At 50.1% G+C, this 16888-nt stretch overlaps 2 protein-coding genes across 7 annotated transcripts; one reads left to right on the top strand and one right to left on the bottom strand.

The window, feature by feature from the left end:
- Positions 1–21: 21 nt before the first annotated feature.
- Positions 22–12870, bottom strand: spag1b (sperm associated antigen 1b). Of its 5 annotated transcripts, none has more exons than XM_084708408.1 (19): positions 12732–12870; positions 12305–12455; positions 11980–12139; positions 11679–11798; positions 11505–11575; positions 11284–11393; positions 11091–11196; positions 10236–10366; positions 9728–9834; positions 9393–9501; positions 7805–8257; positions 5990–6089; positions 5123–5275; positions 4494–4651; positions 3646–3787; positions 2592–2718; positions 2204–2362; positions 1689–2039; positions 22–1591 (listed from the first exon to the last, which is right to left on the bottom strand). In XM_084708408.1, the coding sequence occupies exons 2-19, from the start codon at positions 12451–12453 to the stop codon at positions 1463–1465; spliced, it is 2835 nt and encodes a 944-aa protein (XP_084564534.1). In that variant the 5' UTR covers positions 12454–12455; positions 12732–12870; the 3' UTR covers positions 22–1462. The 5 variants fall into 5 exon arrangements, with proteins under 5 accessions (XP_084564534.1, XP_084564566.1, XP_084564541.1 ...); XM_084708440.1 differs by having other exon boundaries at positions 12362–12455; XM_084708415.1 differs by having other exon boundaries at positions 12717–12788.
- A 5-nt stretch (positions 12871–12875) lies between these two features.
- Positions 12876–16773, top strand: fbxo43 (F-box protein 43). Of its 2 annotated transcripts, none has more exons than XM_084708472.1 (5): positions 12876–13030; positions 13899–15385; positions 15531–15633; positions 15810–15998; positions 16203–16773. In XM_084708472.1, the coding sequence occupies exons 2-5, from the start codon at positions 13917–13919 to the stop codon at positions 16449–16451; spliced, it is 2010 nt and encodes a 669-aa protein (XP_084564598.1). In that variant the 5' UTR covers positions 12876–13030; positions 13899–13916; the 3' UTR covers positions 16452–16773. The 2 variants fall into 2 exon arrangements, with proteins under 2 accessions (XP_084564598.1, XP_084564590.1); XM_084708464.1 differs by lacking the exon at positions 12876–13030 and adding an exon at positions 13527–13709.
- The last annotated feature ends 115 nt before the right edge of the window (positions 16774–16888 follow it).

Genomic DNA, 16888 nt, shown 5'->3' with positions numbered 1-16888 from the left:
ACAACACACACACACACACGATAACGGTTTACAGTTTTATTCAACTGCATATTTCCATGACATCATAATATAATTCACAACCATTTTAAAGTACTGTACAGATAAAGTAGTCTGTATAAAGTAGATGTATTCCAGTTTATTGATAAATAATCCTTAAATTGTGACTCCTCAAAATATTTGTACATCTCTTTGCAAAGCTAACAGGTAATATAATGGTCAAGTTAAGCGACTGGCTCTGGTGCGCGGAGCAACGGAGCCCCTGCAGATATTGCATCATCACAGCTGCCAGCTCTGCTCCCTGAATAGAACGCGGTACATTCAATTAGAGGTTGGAAAAACATGAATCAATTAACATTTGACAATATGTATTTATTGACGTCTTTTAAGTAGGCTCTCCCCTCGTGGAACGTTCTTCTGAAATCTATACAGTCCTTTGACGGAACACTCGACCCCCCACCCCCCAAGAGGGAGATCCCCGAGGCAGAGGCGTCTCACAAAGACTGCTTCTCTCCGGCCGCACGGCTGCTCGTCGGAGCCGGGTGTCAAGATGGATGTGTGCATTTGACTCGCGCGGCTTTGCGAGTCAAATGAAGGGCGTTTTTTGTTATGAGGTCTTAGTCATCCCTACTGTTCAGTAAAGACTAAAGACATGAGTAAAGCCTTAACACACAGCCCTGGGTGAAGCCTGCGTATGGGTTTACACGCACAGAACGACACATGAATACTCACATCCGACTGCAAGTCATGCAATTTGCATTATTATTCAGTTTTACCATCAACGGACGTCAGATCCATTGAAAAATGAAGAGTCACAACAACTTGAACAACCCCGCCCCTCGTGTACACGTTCCGGAACAGAAGCCCCCTAGCATGCGTCACCACATCAGCAGTGATCTCTTCAAAAACAAAAAACCCTGGTTGCACTACAAAGAGATGATTCCTTAGATTATTGCTGCGAGAGAATCTTATATCTTCCAGCTTTGCATCTTTTCAGAGTCTTTTAACTCAGGGCTCTAACTAGTCGCTGGGCCAGCAGTGTGGACTGCAGCCAATATGCCTCTGGCTCAGTGGGGGAGAGAGAGAGGAAGAGAGAGAGAGAGAGGGGAGCACCAGCTGATACTTGTGTCTGTCTCAACCTGCACACTGGGCCCAGTACAAGAATACTCTGGAAGCAAAACGGCCATTTTGACACGCAATACTGCAATCCAATCACTTCTAAACATGTTCACAGGTACAAAAGTATACATTAGCAAAATGTTTTTACCTCGAGAGAGAGAAAAAAATATAGACTAGTGGTATGCGCTAAACAGAACACGAACGGAACGTAGAAGGAGAAGACGATAGTGTGTTGGGGTCCTCGATATTGCTGTCAGTACGCCGTCTTGGAGACCTCAGCCCGTTTGCATAGATCCTTAATGTAGCTGAGCACATGCAGGGGGGAGGAGGGGGGCGGAGGGTGGGGTCAGATGTACATATTGGCCAGGTTCTGAACATCGTTCCTGGTGAACGCTGTCCCATCCTTGGCGGACAGGCGCTCGAACAGCTGGGTCATGTGACGTCGCTCGCTCTGCTCAAGGAGCATCAGGACCACCTGGGAGAGAGAGGAAGAGAGAGGGAGAGATACACGGTCAACTGGATGTCCGCGCCCCGCTCGTCTCGGATCAGAGCCGCGTCGGGCGCCCGCCTACCGAGAAGCGCTCTGTTTTGTGGAGTTGGCTGAGGTGCTGGTAGACCAGGTCCGGTTTGCTCTGCAGCAGGTGGGTGTCCAGCGCCTGCATGATGAAGTGGATGGTCGCCGCGTCCAGCTGGCTGCTCAGGTACACGGGCAGACTCTCGGGGGGGATGTGGCTCAGGAGCTCGGCGCATGCCGCCGCGTCGCCCCCGGCGCGCGCCGCGTTGAGCGACTGGCCAAACTCGTAGGCGTTGGCGGGCCGGAGGTTGATGGCGACGCTGTCCGTGGCCCCGCCGTGGTTGTCCGTGGCAACAGAGGCTTCTCTGTCGGTGGGGGCACTTGCTGTCCGCTCCTCTTCCCCATCCACCTGAGAAGACCGGGAGGACGAGGAAAGAGGAAAGGTTACTCGGTTCTAGAAATTCAGTTCTCCTCCCACAGGTGACGTCCCCTGACTTCCAGCTGTCTAACCCCTTCCGGAATGTCCTCCGTCTGCGATCGCAGATCCAGGGATGGGCGGATGGCGGGCCTTACCTCGACGATGGCCACGGGCTTTCTGGGCTTGGCGGGCGAGCCGGCCGCCAGGCTCTGTCTGAGGAGCATCGTCACCTCCTCCAGCTCTGTCTCGGCCTCCTGCACCTTGGGGTCCAGCTGCAGGACCTCCTGAAGGTCACCGCTGCACGCTAGGTAGTCCTGGACACACGGACACGCGCACACAAAAGATGGCGCACACAAAAGATGGCACACCCAAGTCATTCACACACGCAGGCAGTTTGATCCCTTTTTCAGGGTGTGTCTTAAAATAAATACAAATGCCAAAGGCTCAAGGAGACTATTGCAGGTGATTTGTCAACACCTGGTCATGCCAAAGTTGGCAAGGTCACAAAAGATCCCGAGGGCGGTCCCCACCCTCCATCCTTACCTTGAGGCCCTTATTGGCCATAGCCCGTCTATAGAAGGCCTTCTTATTGGTTGGCTCCAGCCTGATTGCTGAGTCACAGTCTTGCTTGGCTTCAGCGAAGCGCTCCACTTTCAGATAGCACAGGGCTCTGCAGGATAGAGCGCACAGTCAGGGCCCCTCCGCCAACACAGGGTTAGGATCAGAGCTGGGTGGGAACCCTGTCAGTCTTTCCATGATGTTTGGAAGCCAGGCACACAACCTATGGCATGTTTACACTGTGCATGGCTGGATACACAGGCCTGTGTGTGCGGATGTGTGTGTACACATCCTGTGCATACACACATGAGGGCAGTGCACGCACCGGCAGCAATGACTCATATCGCAGTGGGAGCGAGCCCTTCCTCCGTCAACACTACACGTACTATTGTGAGGGGGAGAGGGAAAGAGAGAGACAGAGAGCTGGTCTCTCAGGGGAGCCCAGAGCTAAGGCCTGTCCTCTCCCATCTTTCTAGGACAACGTACGGACGTCTATAATTAGCTGACTGACAAAGGGGGTGAGCCGAGGTGCGGACATAATGAGCAGCTGTTTCCTCTCACCGCCACGCCACTGCTTGCCTCGCCAGACTCATCTGTAATCAGCTTCAGGCTAGTACCGTTAGCAAGGCTAGCAAGGCTATTACAATTGGTAAGGCTAGCAAAGCCAGTATGGCTAGTAGGGCTAGCAAGGCTAATGTTGGTGGTATGGCCAGTAAGATTAAAAAGATTAGTATAGCTAGTATGGCTAACAAGGCAAGCATGGCTAGTATGGTTAACCGGACAAGATAAGATAGGTAGGGCTAGCAAGGTTGGTAATGTATGGCTAGTAGGGCTAGAAGAGTTGCCAAGGCCGGTAGAGTTATGTAGTAAAATTAGCAAGGCTAATAGGGTTAGCAGAGCGAGCGGTAATCAATGGCTGCCTTCTTGAGATTAGTGAAACAGGGATGAGGTGTGTAAACTATATAGTTTATGTCCTGTGTTTGTGCTACATGGTATGTATACTAGGTGTGTACAATGGCAGCGTGTGGTCCATCCTTACCTGTTGGTGTAGATAGCACATTCATCTGGCTTGAGTTTAAGGCATTCACTGTACTTCCCTAGAGCCTCGGGGAACTGGCCCCTCTTAACAAACTCGTTTCCTTCCTGTTTCAAGGTGTTGAAACGTACTTCTGCTCTCCTGGCTGATGAAAGAGCAACACGTCATAGATTAGTAGTAATCCCCACAGGTCATTCAAACCAGCCACACAGTCAATCAGCCACTTTCCCAATTCTAAAATCCCTCCCATTCGAGTCCTACGGGATTAAACTCCAGACGACTTGCGAGGAATTGCCATGAACAACGTCTCCTACAGAACACAGTGTGCCAATTCTCTATTTGAAACACAGACAGGCCATTCAGCATCAGTCAGTCTCTCCCAGAGTGAATGGGACGTGGAAGGGGAATCAAAATGAAAGCACAAGCTTCCAGCTCCGTTCCAGTAATAAGTACCCTCTGGACGGCCTTGAGCCTGGCTCCGCAAACTGCTTGGTCAGGGAACACATGATAGAGGTGATGACGACGACGACGACGACGATCATCCGCCTCTGTCTGAGGTGATTCTACACCTTCCCTGAAGGAGCTCTGCTTTTACCCTGCTATCTGCCCACCCCCCAGCACCGCCTGACTGGCCCCATCCTAGCGTGTGTGTTCAGCGTGTTTGTGTTTACCGCGCGTTTGTGTTTACCGCACGCGCGCGCGCGTGTGTGGGTTTGATCCGATAATAAATATCCGCAACGACATAGCAACCTCTGAGAAAGGGATTTACAGAGAACGGGCAAACAGTGACTCTGTGAGTGTGTGTGAGATGGGAGTTGGTGTGTGTGTGTGTGTATCTGCGTCACACACACCTGCATCCTGGGCGGCCTTCTCGGTGCGGGCCTGCAGCAGCTCAGCGTTGGGGGGCTCCTCTCTGCGGTGCTGCTGGGCTGACAGGGGCACCAGGGGGATCTCCGGAAGCTTCCCCCTCCACTCGGAGCCATCCTGCTCTATCAGCAACCGGGTTATCCTGTACACACACACAAAGAGCACTTTAGTACAGATGTGTACCGTACAGTGCGTAACACAAACACATGTAGTACAGATGTGAATGTAGGCACACACACACACACGAACGTACACAATACACACACCCCGCCCCCCCTCCTGTGGGTTATCCTATTATGTAACTGAGAGGATACGTGGCAGAGGCTGTAAATAGCGTCTCGCCGGAGGACAGAAGGTAAGTCTGTCCGCTGCTAATCAGACTAGGCAGCCTGCATGTGCGTGTGTGTGATGGACGAGGAACCTGAGAAAGAGCCCAAGCACTAGCATGCAGTCTGGACCCCACAACGGAGGCGTCTGGCGCACCGCGGCGTACGCATGACAGCCCACACACCCTCGCTAGCAGCCAGGCGGTCTGGGAGCCAGAACCAGCCTCTGAGGAGGCCGAGAGAAAAGGGGGAGAGGATGTGCGTGTGTGGGGGGGAGAGGGGCGTACCTGTTGACGCTGTCATGGGCAGCCTGCACTCCGTTGTCGATCTGCAGCACAGTCTTGTAATCCACGTAGGCCTTGGAGTAGCGCTCCAGCGTCTCGTAGGCCATGGCTCGCCGTAGGAGGGGCTTGAGGGAGAAGGGGTGGAGCTCCAGGGCTCTGGTGTACATACACGAGGAGAAGGGTTAGGCCAGCTGTGCCCACCACACACACACACACACACACACACACACACACACACACAGCATGGCTGGGAACATTGAATGAAACCACACTCTGCTTCATGTTAAGCTCCCTCTCCAATCGTCTCTATGTGGTGGGAAGTGTGTCTCTGAGTCTCTGTGTGTGTGTGTGTGTGTGTGTGGGAGTATGGGTGGGTGAGAGTGGCCTCAAAAGGCCTTTCATTTGATAGGGAAATCACTGCCCTCATAATTATCCTCTCTGGCTAAATGATTTGGAGGAACTACAAAGGCTTAGAAAGAGATGTTATGTAAAAGTGCATCTGCTGGCTAGCAGTCCAGGGGACGAGATGGAAGAAAGGAGGGGGGGGGAGAGGGAGGGAAGGAAGGAGGGAGGGAAGAAATGGAAGGAAGAAAAGAGGGAGGGAGGAAAGGGGGGGTGATATGAAGAGGGAGGGAAGGAAGGAAGAAGAGGAGAGGGAGAAACAGAGGGAAGAAAAGAGAGAGAAAGAAGGAGGGATGGAAGGAGGGATGGAGGGACAGATAGGGTCTTTACCCTGGAAGGAAGCAGGGATCATCCTCACCATCGCCACACATCCACTCACATACCCCCGCCGGTGATCACGCCGACGGACCACTTTGTTCCGTGCGTGTGCGCGCAGGCAATGTGTGCGTGTTCCTTAGCGATACTCACTTTGTGCAGTCCTGTATACAGTCTTGACTGTTGCCATCTTTAAGGTAGCAGGCCGCTCTGTTGGAATAGAGAATACACATATCCTCTGGGCTGTCGATACCTACAGGACACACACACACACAAAGAGATGGCACGGTGAGAGGAGCCGTGTGTGTGCTGAACCCCTGCTCTGTGCTGAACCTCCTCATGCGTGTGAGGAAGCGTTTATCATGTGTCTGAGGGCGGTAGCATGTGGGTGCACTACTCTGTCTGGGCACGTCGCAACTGGCTGCTAACACTTACAGCCAGGGTGGGGTTTAAATAAGGCCAGGAAATGATGACTAAGCCTTCAAATGGGCCTTTTGGTTCAAACCAAAACATAGCAAATGTGAAAGGACTCTCCCGGGATGAAATGACTTAATACATCTCCCGAAACGATGTGAACGTTTGTATTTGTTAACTTGGCAAATGACGTCGTTATTTTGGGGCCGGTTTTATGGCCTTGCGGGTGGAAAAGCCAGTCTAACCACATTGGGAGACGAATTACAATTGCTTACACATCGTTCTGGTTTCGTCACAAGGTTTGTCAATGACACCTTGCTATGCCACTGGAGATCTAAGGGGTGAAGAAACCGAGTTGTGTACTGGCTGATCCAGTCTGTCAGCAGGGAGGTCTACGGTGTCACGGCCTCTCTATGGTCAACTGAGCAGAGCTGATGATCAGGTCAGTCTCACATCACTGGTCAACACTGCAACACAGCAAAAGTGCTGATGTTGGAGAAATGGAGGAGAGGAGCGAGACACAGAAAGAAGGTAGAATAAATAGAGAGAGAGAGAGAGTATGAAGGAGAGAGAGAGAGAGAGAGAGAGAGAGTATGAAGGAGAGAGAGAGAGAGAGAGAGAGAGAGTATGAAGGAGAGAGAGAGAGAGAGAGTATGAAGGAGAGAGAGAGAGAGAGAGAGAGAGAGAGAGAGAGAGTATGAAGGAGAGAGAGAGAGAGAGAGAGTATGAAGGAGAGAGAGAGAGAGAGTATGAAGGAGAGAGAGAAACAGATGAGACTGTGTATGAAAGCGAGTGAGAGGAAAAGAGGGGAGAGACATAGACTGTGAAACGAGCGAGAAAGCGGCGAGACCAAGGCTAAGAGAGAGGCAGAAAGAGAGAGAGAGCGACCGGGGCAGCAGTTGCCTCTCCTCCGTCAGAGATTTACTACTGCAGTCTCCCAGAATCCATTTCACAGTGAATGATCAGGAGTCATGTGACCTGCACGGACCTGAGCTGAGAGGCTTAACTCGAGGCATGAGCTAAAACAGAAACCGGGCAGAATAACAAGCCCCTTCGTGACGCATCACCCTCTCAACACCACACATCACCGGCAACAACACGCTCCATTAATATTCACATAACAACTCATATATTTGGCATCCTAATCCAGCACACACATTGTGGTTCCTACGTTTCAAAGTCTAAATCCTGTCAAGGGCTCAGCCGCAATAATAATGCACCAGTAGGGTAAAAATGGTCTTATCAGCTTAATTGCCACAATGAGTGATGACCTTTGATTTGTTTCAGCCACTAGCTTAACACATGATCGTAAGGCAGCATCAACTGGGAATAGAAAGGACCTGAAGCTAGCCACTGGGCTAAAAATGAATGAGGCTTGTCATGAGTCAAACAAAAACAAACGCAAAAAGCTCTTAGATCTTGTGTTGAACAAAGCAAACCGTCGCAGCGCACGTCGCAGCACAGCCGGCGATAAAACCAGCCGAGCGAAAACAACAACAACAACAGCAGCAGCAACCGCAGCAGCAGCCGACCCTTCACTGCCCGGCAGCCTACCTGAGTCTGTGAAGCCCGTAATGGCGAGGGAGTATTTCTCCAGCGCGTCGGCAAACTGGCCGTTCTTGAACAGCAGGTTTCCTTCGTTCTTCAGCCGGGCCAGCGGAGGAGGCAGGGCCCCCGCGGGGGCATCCAGGTTGCTGCCTCCCTCTCCGCCAGCGGGGGAGGCTGCCGGCCCCGCTGCCTTGGAGCTGATCTGCTCCGCCGTGCCCCTCCTCCCCCCCTGGGCTCCGTTGGTCTGGGCCTTGTCCGTGGCCTCCTGGCCGGCCACCTTGTACTTGTCGGCGCTCCCTCCCCGGCCCCTCCAGTGTCCGTGGGAGCTGTTGGCCTCTCCGTGTGGGGCCGCGTCGCCTCGACCATGGGGCTTCTTCTGCGCATTCCCCATGTCTCCCCTCTCGTCAGGAGCAGCTGTACGCTCCCCTCCCACACTCTGGCTAGGCTCGACCGGACGAGCTGCAGGAGAGAGAGAGAGAGAGCGGGAGCGATGGGACACGCCCACAGGACGCAGTCAGAGCTTACATCACGGTGGGGGGAGGGGTCCCCTTGAAAGGGGAGTTCCAGGAAACCGCTCTCTTTCACAACGGCAGCCGGCGGGGGAGGGGCGGGGGTGGAGCGTGCGCACATTCTGTGAAATGTTGTGCTCGTATGGTAGACTGGCCAGGGTACGGCTCTGTGTGCGTGCGCACGCACGGGGAGGGGTTCCCCTCCACAGGATGTGGGTTAGAAGGGTATCAGCAGGGCTGTGCGGGATAGACAGACCTGTCTGAAACCCTCACCGCACACAGAGGCCTCACACAATCACCCGCACCATTAGCAGGAGTGATTCTACTGGTGGATTAAAGGACAAATCCCCTGTCAGGCGCTTAGAGTAGGGATTGAATGATCAGAGGAGAGCCAAGCACACATTCCACTCTGCGACGTAACACTACAGTCCTTCTGTTTAAAGCACCAATGAGATCTGTCCTCACGCTGAGACATGTTACTGGTTAACTTTATGGTGTTAGTCCACCAGACTCTGGTAAATGAGAGCATTAGAGCATTGTTAAAGCTACCACACCAGGCAGAGGCTGTGCTCAGGATGGTAAACTCTTTGTCTTAGACTGGGGGGGGGGGGGTAGTCAGGCCCAGCATCTTAACTAATTAAGGGTTGGCTGCTCTGATTGTCTGGGAGGGAGAGAGAGAGAGAGAGAGGGTGGGCGGGGAGGGGGGGTGGGAGGTACCTATTTCAGGTTCAGGTTCAGACAAAACTGGCAACCATTTGGTGTTAGGATCAATGGGAATGTCAATACAAAGTCCAGCCTTTCGTGTCTTAATAATAATAATAATAATACAGGAATGTGGGTCTATTTATATATGTTGAGCATATTCTGCTATATGCAGATAGTTGACTCATTCCCAAGGCTTGACTGCCTTGGGAACCAGCTGATGTCACGTTTCATGTTTTGTTCTGAGGGTGGAGTCGACCACGACGCGCGTAAAGCCCTACATACACATCTTCCACCACCTTAAACAGATGGATTAACATAGGATGGGCGAGAACGCCCACGCTTAAAACAGTCCCCATGCTCCTAATCCCTTTCTCCCTCACCTTCATCCTCCACTTCCTCCTCCACTTCCTGGATCAGCATCCTCTTGCCTTTCCCTGGGCGATCCCCAGTACTGTCATGTATCTTCTTATCTACCTCTTTAAGGAGTTTCTGAATGGGAACAGGAACAGGAAAATAAACAACGGCTTAAGTGGTTATATTGGACGGATCCGTTTCCTAGATACGTAGCACGACAAAATCAATACCACTTTACTTCCTTTGTGTTGAGGCACCAACAGTGACACCCAGTGGACACACAGAGGTACTGAGTGTCGGGGATGGGGAAACTCCCTATCATTGGACCGTGTCTGAGTTGCGGAGGGTGTATAGTACGTACGCTGGCGACCAGGTTGTGAGGTTCTGCCTGCAGCACGGTCCTCAGGTTCTCCGCCGCCTGCTGGTACCGTCCCAGCTGCTTCTCCACGGTGGCCCCACGCAGCAGAGCTGAACAAACACGCCGGGGAAAACTGGGTGTCAGGTGGCTGAGCGGTTAGGGAATCGGGCTGGTAATCTGAAGGTCGCCAGTACGATTCCCGGCCGAGCCAAATGACGTTGTGTCCTTGGGCAAGGCACTTCACCCTACTTGCCTCGGGGGAATGTCCCTGTACTTACTGTAAGTTGCCCTGGATAAGGGTGTCTGCTAAATGTAAATGTAAACTAGTTCTCCTCACTTCACCCGTTTTATTCGGTGACAATGTGAGTGCTAATGGTTCTCTTTTTTTCGTTTCTTTTTCTCTCTCTCTAGTATTTGTCATAGCTCTAAACTTCCAGTCAGGAGATTTGCCGATCATACAGTGCTGGACTCGGTTGTTTTATCACCATCCACTTGCGAGTAAGGACCTGACCTTTCATGTTGCTGGGCTCCATCTCCAGGACCTTCTGGCTGTCCCTGAGGGCGTTGTGCCAGTGCTGCAGCTTGATCTCTGCCTGGGCTCTGTTGTTGTAAGCCGCCACCGTTGGTGCCAAAGACACGCTCCTGCAGCCCCCCAAACACAGATAGTAGAGACAGACAGCAGAGACAGACAGTAGAGACAGACAGTAGAGACATACAGTAGAGAGAGACAGTAGAGACATACAGTAGAGACATACAGTAGAGACAGACAGTAGAGACATACAGTAGAGAGAGGCAGTAGAGACATACAGTAGAGACATACAGTATAGACAGACAGTAGAGACATACAGTATAGACAGACAGTAGAGACAGACAGTAGAGACAGACAGTAGAGAGAGGCAGTAGAGACATACAGTAGAGACAGACAGTAGAGACATACAGTAGAGACAGACAGTAGAGACATACAGTAGAGACAGACAGTAGAGACATACAGTAGAGACAGACAGTAGAGACATACAGTAGAGACAGACAGTAGAGAGAGACAGTAGAGACATACAGTAGAGACATACAGTAGAGACAGACAGTAGAGACATACAGTAGAGAGAGGCAGTAGAGACATACAGTAGAGACATACAGTAGAGACATACAGTAGAGACAGACAGTGGGGACAGATAGATCGGTACACACAGAGCAGACAGTCAAGACTGAGGGAAATCGAGACGTTCTACATTTTCACCTTGCCCTCGTTCAATTCAAAACGTGGGAACGCTAATGGCTGTTCTCAGGCTGGATATTGTCTCTTTCGTGAGGTCATCAGCATCAGAATAGAGCGAAGCACCGTATCGAGAGAAGCTGTGAGCGGTCTCACCTGGTGTAGAAGGCCACAGCCTCCTCAAAGGCATTCGCTCTGAAGGCCTCGTTCCCTTTGTCCTTCTCACGGCTGGCAAGGAGGACCTTCTCCTGATCTGTCAGGCCTGAGAGCGCACACTGTCCTGTCAGCCGTGTCCAAACACAGACAACAGAAAGGAGACAGAACGCACACAAACGGGAAAGTGACGTACCTGTTGTATTCAGATTAGTCTTGATTTGAGGATGTTCGGAATTGATCATCGCGGGGGACGCCTTAGTGACATTGCTATCGACCTTATCACATTCCTTGTCGACGTCGAACCTGGGATACACATTGACAGGGTGCTAATGAGACGGAGGGAGTGGAGATGTGGTGTGGACGAGCTTCACCTGGGAAGGAGCTCTACAGGCAGGAGAAGAGGATACAACTCACTTGTCCCAGTCTCGATAATCTCGAGGTGCTGCGTTCCTGGAGGACTTTCTCAGTCCTTTTGGAACAGCGGTCTGTCATTGAAAGCCATGGAAAATAATAAAAAAACACTCAGTATTGGCCGTCCATTAATATCATTGTCAGAGAGGTGAACTGAACCATTTGCAATGACTTTACCTGACTAAGAGGAAGAGAACAATTGGAGCCACGCACTGGAGGGAAGTTCTCGAGGTCAGAAAAACATAATGACTGCTTTTTCAGCTCCCCCTCGACCCCTTTGGCTTCCTTCTCCCATGTCTGAGAACAAGTTAGTCGGTAAGTAATTGTCATTTTTACAAACAATTGTAAATCTTGGTGATTTAATGTGTGTGTTTTTATTTAGGTGTGTTTGTATGTGTGTGTGTGTTTGTGTGTGTGGGGGGTGATGCTAATTTGACCATCCCATAGAGGTTGCTGTAACAGTTCAGTAGAGAAGTACCTTCATCTCAACAGTGATCTGAGTCCATTCATCCGTAGAGAGACTAGCAGCTGTCGCTACAGGATTCTCCTTCCGGAGGGCACGGCTCTTAGGGTCCAGCTTCTCCAGGTGGTTCTCACAGAACTGGGTCAGGTGGGGATAGATGCCCTCATCTCCTGACCTATGACAGAGTGGTTGACACAATACACCAGAACATTCTCTGACACGTGGACACTGTATGCAATCTGTGCTGACTATTCAAGTAGTTACAATTAGCTCTACAATTACGGACTTAAGTATGCATTTATAGATATCTAAACGTTCTCTCTGAGTATTTTAGTACTACCTGAGAATCTTTAAAATCTTCTCCAGATACTTCACGTTAGTGCATTTCTCAATGTACCCATAGTCTAGGTGGTCTACTGGTACGGTCCCGTGGCCACTGATCGACACCTCTTCTTGGTCCAGTATTGAGGAGACATCTTTTGCACTCATGGCTAAAATCAGATGAAAACGGTTAGGTATACTGCTAACCCGCAAGCCAATAACTAATCGTAAATTTAAGCTTTAGCACGGCTAACCAGCTGGTGTGGCCTGTACAGTACTTTAGCTGATGAAGTTTTGATTAAAAAAAAAGTGGCAGATGATGAGAGATGATGACGTCTTACTAAAAGCAATCAAATCCTTTAGTAACTTCCAGTGAAACACTTTAACACAGTTAATTGTCTAGCTAATCCAGATGGTAAAAATAAGATTACCTGTACGTTACCTACCTAATACTAGTTCAACTTTATCTACGAGGCAACTTCAAAACAGCGTGACAACTACACTCGATGAGTTGCTATGGTAACAAGATTCCGTCTGCGAAGGCGGAAACACGTGATACCTGCCCTATCACTTTAGTTGGTGAAGTTCCCACGAAATTTGAAACGTGGCCACTAGTCTAGATAGAAAACAGGGTGTACGAGGAAGAATCGTAGCGAGGGAGTGCAAGGAGGTGGTTCTTGCAACCTTGATGCAACACAAACGGAATTCACAATATTTGTATTGACTGTTTGCTTTTTGTTAAAGGGTAAGTCGATGGCTTTTCGCTGAATTACTGCATTTCTTATGAATTTAAAACGATGGGCACATACTAGCTAAATGGTGTTGAACCAAACTAGCTTAGTACATGTAAGCACAGTGATTATTTCTGCGTTGGGAAAACTCAAACAGCCAATGTGTATTACACAATAGCATGTATAAAGATATGCATAAATGCAGCCACATTGCGGGCCTTTTGGAATTTACAGTCAAATACTGCTGTCTAATATTTTCCCAATGCATGGTTGGCGAGTAAGTTGGCCAAATGCTACGCTTGGATCGATCTTTTAATAAGACTGTGGGTTGTATTATAATGAGCCCCATGGGAACGTCGAAGCCAGCTGATGCCTGATGATGCTGCTAGCCTGACTCGAAATATGGCGGCCACAAGGACAATTTAGGCGGGCGATAAGAATGGTAGTCATGGGGATTCCAAGAGCGGACAATTTAAACTGAGCGAGGGGATTTAAATGAACCTTGCTGCACGCGCTCACATGGTAACGGCCCCCTTGTTGTTAAGCTTTGGCTACCTGCTTGGTTGTGTTTATAAACTTTAAGACGAACTGAAGCTTTGGATACTTTGAACAGTATAGTGAACTATATTCCACTAATATTCCAAGAAAGCTGCGAACTTGGGCATAGCAGTTTTTAACTTTCTCACTCCAAAAGTGAGTTCAATTAACACTGAAGTTTGTAGAGCTTCCATTAATTAATTGGTTCGTTTATAAGTAAAAACGTATAGTAGCTGGCAAGCTATCTACATACTGATATGGTGGTTGGCCACATGAACAAACTTTACAATGGTTTGTGGTTGTTTGTAGGTATGTTTTCTTACCACTGTGTCACTGTTTACATAGGGGGATCCTGAGAAGAGAATGGAGCACAACATGGGTTCTGATGTCCAGTTCCAGACCAGCAAGAGCAAATACTATGGCAGTTCCAGTGACAGTGGGTACTTGGATTCATTCCACAGCCCAGAGATGAAAACTGGGCTCAAATGTGACCCATCACTGTCTTTTTGCGAAGACGGCTTTCATGAAACACCCAAAGAGAACTTTCTGCAAAGACGTGAACCCCGCTTGTCCCTCACTCCCAAGAAGGACAAAGACAGGGAGCCTGTCAGATGTCTAGAGAAGGAGTTAAAGAAGGAGCAGCCAGTGGTCACTGGCTGGTGTGAAACTCCCAAAGTATCCAAAAGGGATGCCTCTCTCAGACGACGCCTTCTCATAAGCCAATCTGTCACAGAGGGTAAAACTGAGATCACTGGGACGCCATGTGCCAGAAAGACTGGACCCTCGGTCAACGTGAGGTCTCAGCGCATCAGCTCTAATGTTTTCCTCTACTCTCCCGAGTCGAAGTTGATGGGAGCGTTAGCCACAAGCACTTTAAGACCTGAGGAGTTGCCTCTCTCCAGCAGAAAACGGCGCCTCCTGTTCTCTCACGTGAAAACCTCCACCCTCGAAGATGGAAACTGCAATGTAGCCAACCTCCCTAGGTTCGACAAGAGGGGGTCCGAGTCCCTCACGGACACAGACTTGGACGAGAGCATCATCTCCTCCGATTGCCTCGCCACCGACATGCTGGAGACGCCGTGCCACGCCACGTTCCTGTCCGCGGTGAAGGGGGGCTTCGAGACGCCCGTCAACCCGGCAGCGAACCTCTCCGAGAGCCTGAGCGTCCTGAGCACCCCCTCGTCTGCCACGCCCGACCCCAAACTCGACGCTTCCGTGTCCGAGGACAGCGGCTTCAGCTCCCTGGCCCTGGACAAGTCTCACGACTCCTCCGCGGATCACGAAGGCTCCTTCCAGGACCTGCTGCCGTCCTCCACGGGAAAGGAGACGCCCCGCCTGGCCGAGCTGAAGAGGAGGTCCAGGCTGGAGCGCCAGCGCAGACTTTCCACGCTCAAAGAGGGAGGTTCCCAATCTGAGGAGGAGGCCAGGGCCACCGGCAAAACCCTCCGAGAGAAGACCCAGACCGACCAGGGACGGCAGCAACCTCAGCCACGAGGGAGCCTCTCCAAGGAGGACGAGGTCTTCCTACAGGTGACTCCCCTCCGAACCGAAACCTCCAGGCTGGAGGACCTGTCCCTGACCCCGGCCCTGCAGATGGTCCGTGCCATGAGCCTGCGGACCGCCGGGATCCTCCCGGAGCAGACGAGCCTGGAGGAGCTATTGAGGGCCTCAAACACCCCAGAACCGTTTAGGACCACCATGCCCCTGGCCGGGCTGATTGGCAGGAAGATCGGCCTGGAAAAGGTGGATGTCTTCACGGAGCTGAAGAAGAGGAACCTGAGGCACATCCTGTCTATGGTTCTGAAGCAGCTGTCCCCTGAAGATATCTATAGGTGAATGGCTCTTATTGGATTCATTGGTTCATTGACCAAACAAATGCTCTGAAGTCAGTAACCCTAACTTGTTGTAGACCTATAGCAAGCTGAAAAATTATTAGGAATTGAATTATTAAAGTGTTGTATGGGTTATTTTCCACAGATTTAGTCAAGTCTGCACTTCCTGGAATTGCATCATCCAGCAAGACAAGATGGCCACTCGTAGGAGGAAACTTTACCTGAAGGAGGTGAAGATGGCATTAGAGGTGAGGAAGATATGCCGCCCTGACCATCGTTGTTTAGACCAAATCATGGATCTTGGTCTTGTGTGTATTCTATCACCTGCTATTCACCCCGGCTATGTGTTGTCAACTGGGATAGTCAGGATGCTTGCCTAATTATAATGACTAAATCTGTTCCTCTGTGTATGTTTGTATTGTAGCTGGGCAGTGCGACCCATGTTCCTGATGCTGAGACCAGGCTGAACCTGCTGAACAGGTCTGCTCTCCGGTCCGTCCAGGCCCAGTCTACCACCCCCAGCACTCGCACCCCCCAGTCAGCCCACAGCACTGGAACCCCAGTCCAGCACAACACTTCGTACCCGAGCAGCAAACGGGACAAGTTCCTACAAGTGAGTTTACCCATTAATATAGGCTACCAGTTCTGGATTTCTTTTCCATCATGTTCAACTCTTGGTATCAACCTCGAAAAGTCAACCAGCACATTGCTGCCTACAGATAATGCTCAAATGTATGTCCTATACCTGTTTTTTATTATTATATATAAATAGTTCCTTTTAATAAAGCAGACTCTAATGGTCTGTGTTTCTACCAAGGTGGCAAAAACCCTCTTCAACGATGAGTGCCTAAAGGCATGCCCCAGATGCCAGCACCCGGCGCGATGCCACTCCGTCAAACGTGAGGGTGTGTGCAGCACAGCCGACTGTGGCTTCCAGTTCTGCACAGCATGCCTGTGTGCCTTCCATGGGTCCAAAGACTGTGAGAGCTTGTCTGCACATCGGCGCATGAAGAAGGATGTGCTTCCAGGGAGCGCTCAGAGCAAGCGCAACCTAAGGAGACTATGAATGTATGAGATTTTTTATGTGGCTGTGATTGTAGCCGGAAAGTTACCTACAGGTGTTTTTTTTTTGTACTTTTTTTGTTTCTGAAACATTGTTGGGATGTTTCGTGATTTTTAATTATGAATATGAGATGCCCTTGCCAGTAGATTTCCAATCAGACATGAAATGTGTTATTGATCTGGCTCCTCTTTGCACAAATGGATGTACATAATTTTCTCTTCTCTGAACTTGATTCTCAAACTTTTATCAGTGTGTCTTTGTATATATTGTTGACTCTGTACTACTGTTACAGATTCTTTTAAATAAAGGTTATTTTACAATTTTATGTCAGAGTTTTACATCATTTATTAATCAAATAAACCGCACACCGATCATTTATTGTCCAATATCTCCATCTAGTGGTAAGTTTGAAGGCAATGTATTCCTTTTAAAGTAGATAG

This window comes from Hypomesus nipponensis, chromosome 2, assembly GCF_054491055.1.
Source record: "Hypomesus nipponensis isolate SF chromosome 2, ASM5449105v1, whole genome shotgun sequence".
Lineage (NCBI taxonomy): Eukaryota > Metazoa > Chordata > Actinopteri > Osmeriformes > Osmeridae > Hypomesus > Hypomesus nipponensis.
This window is presented reverse-complemented; position numbering and strand designations above follow the sequence as displayed.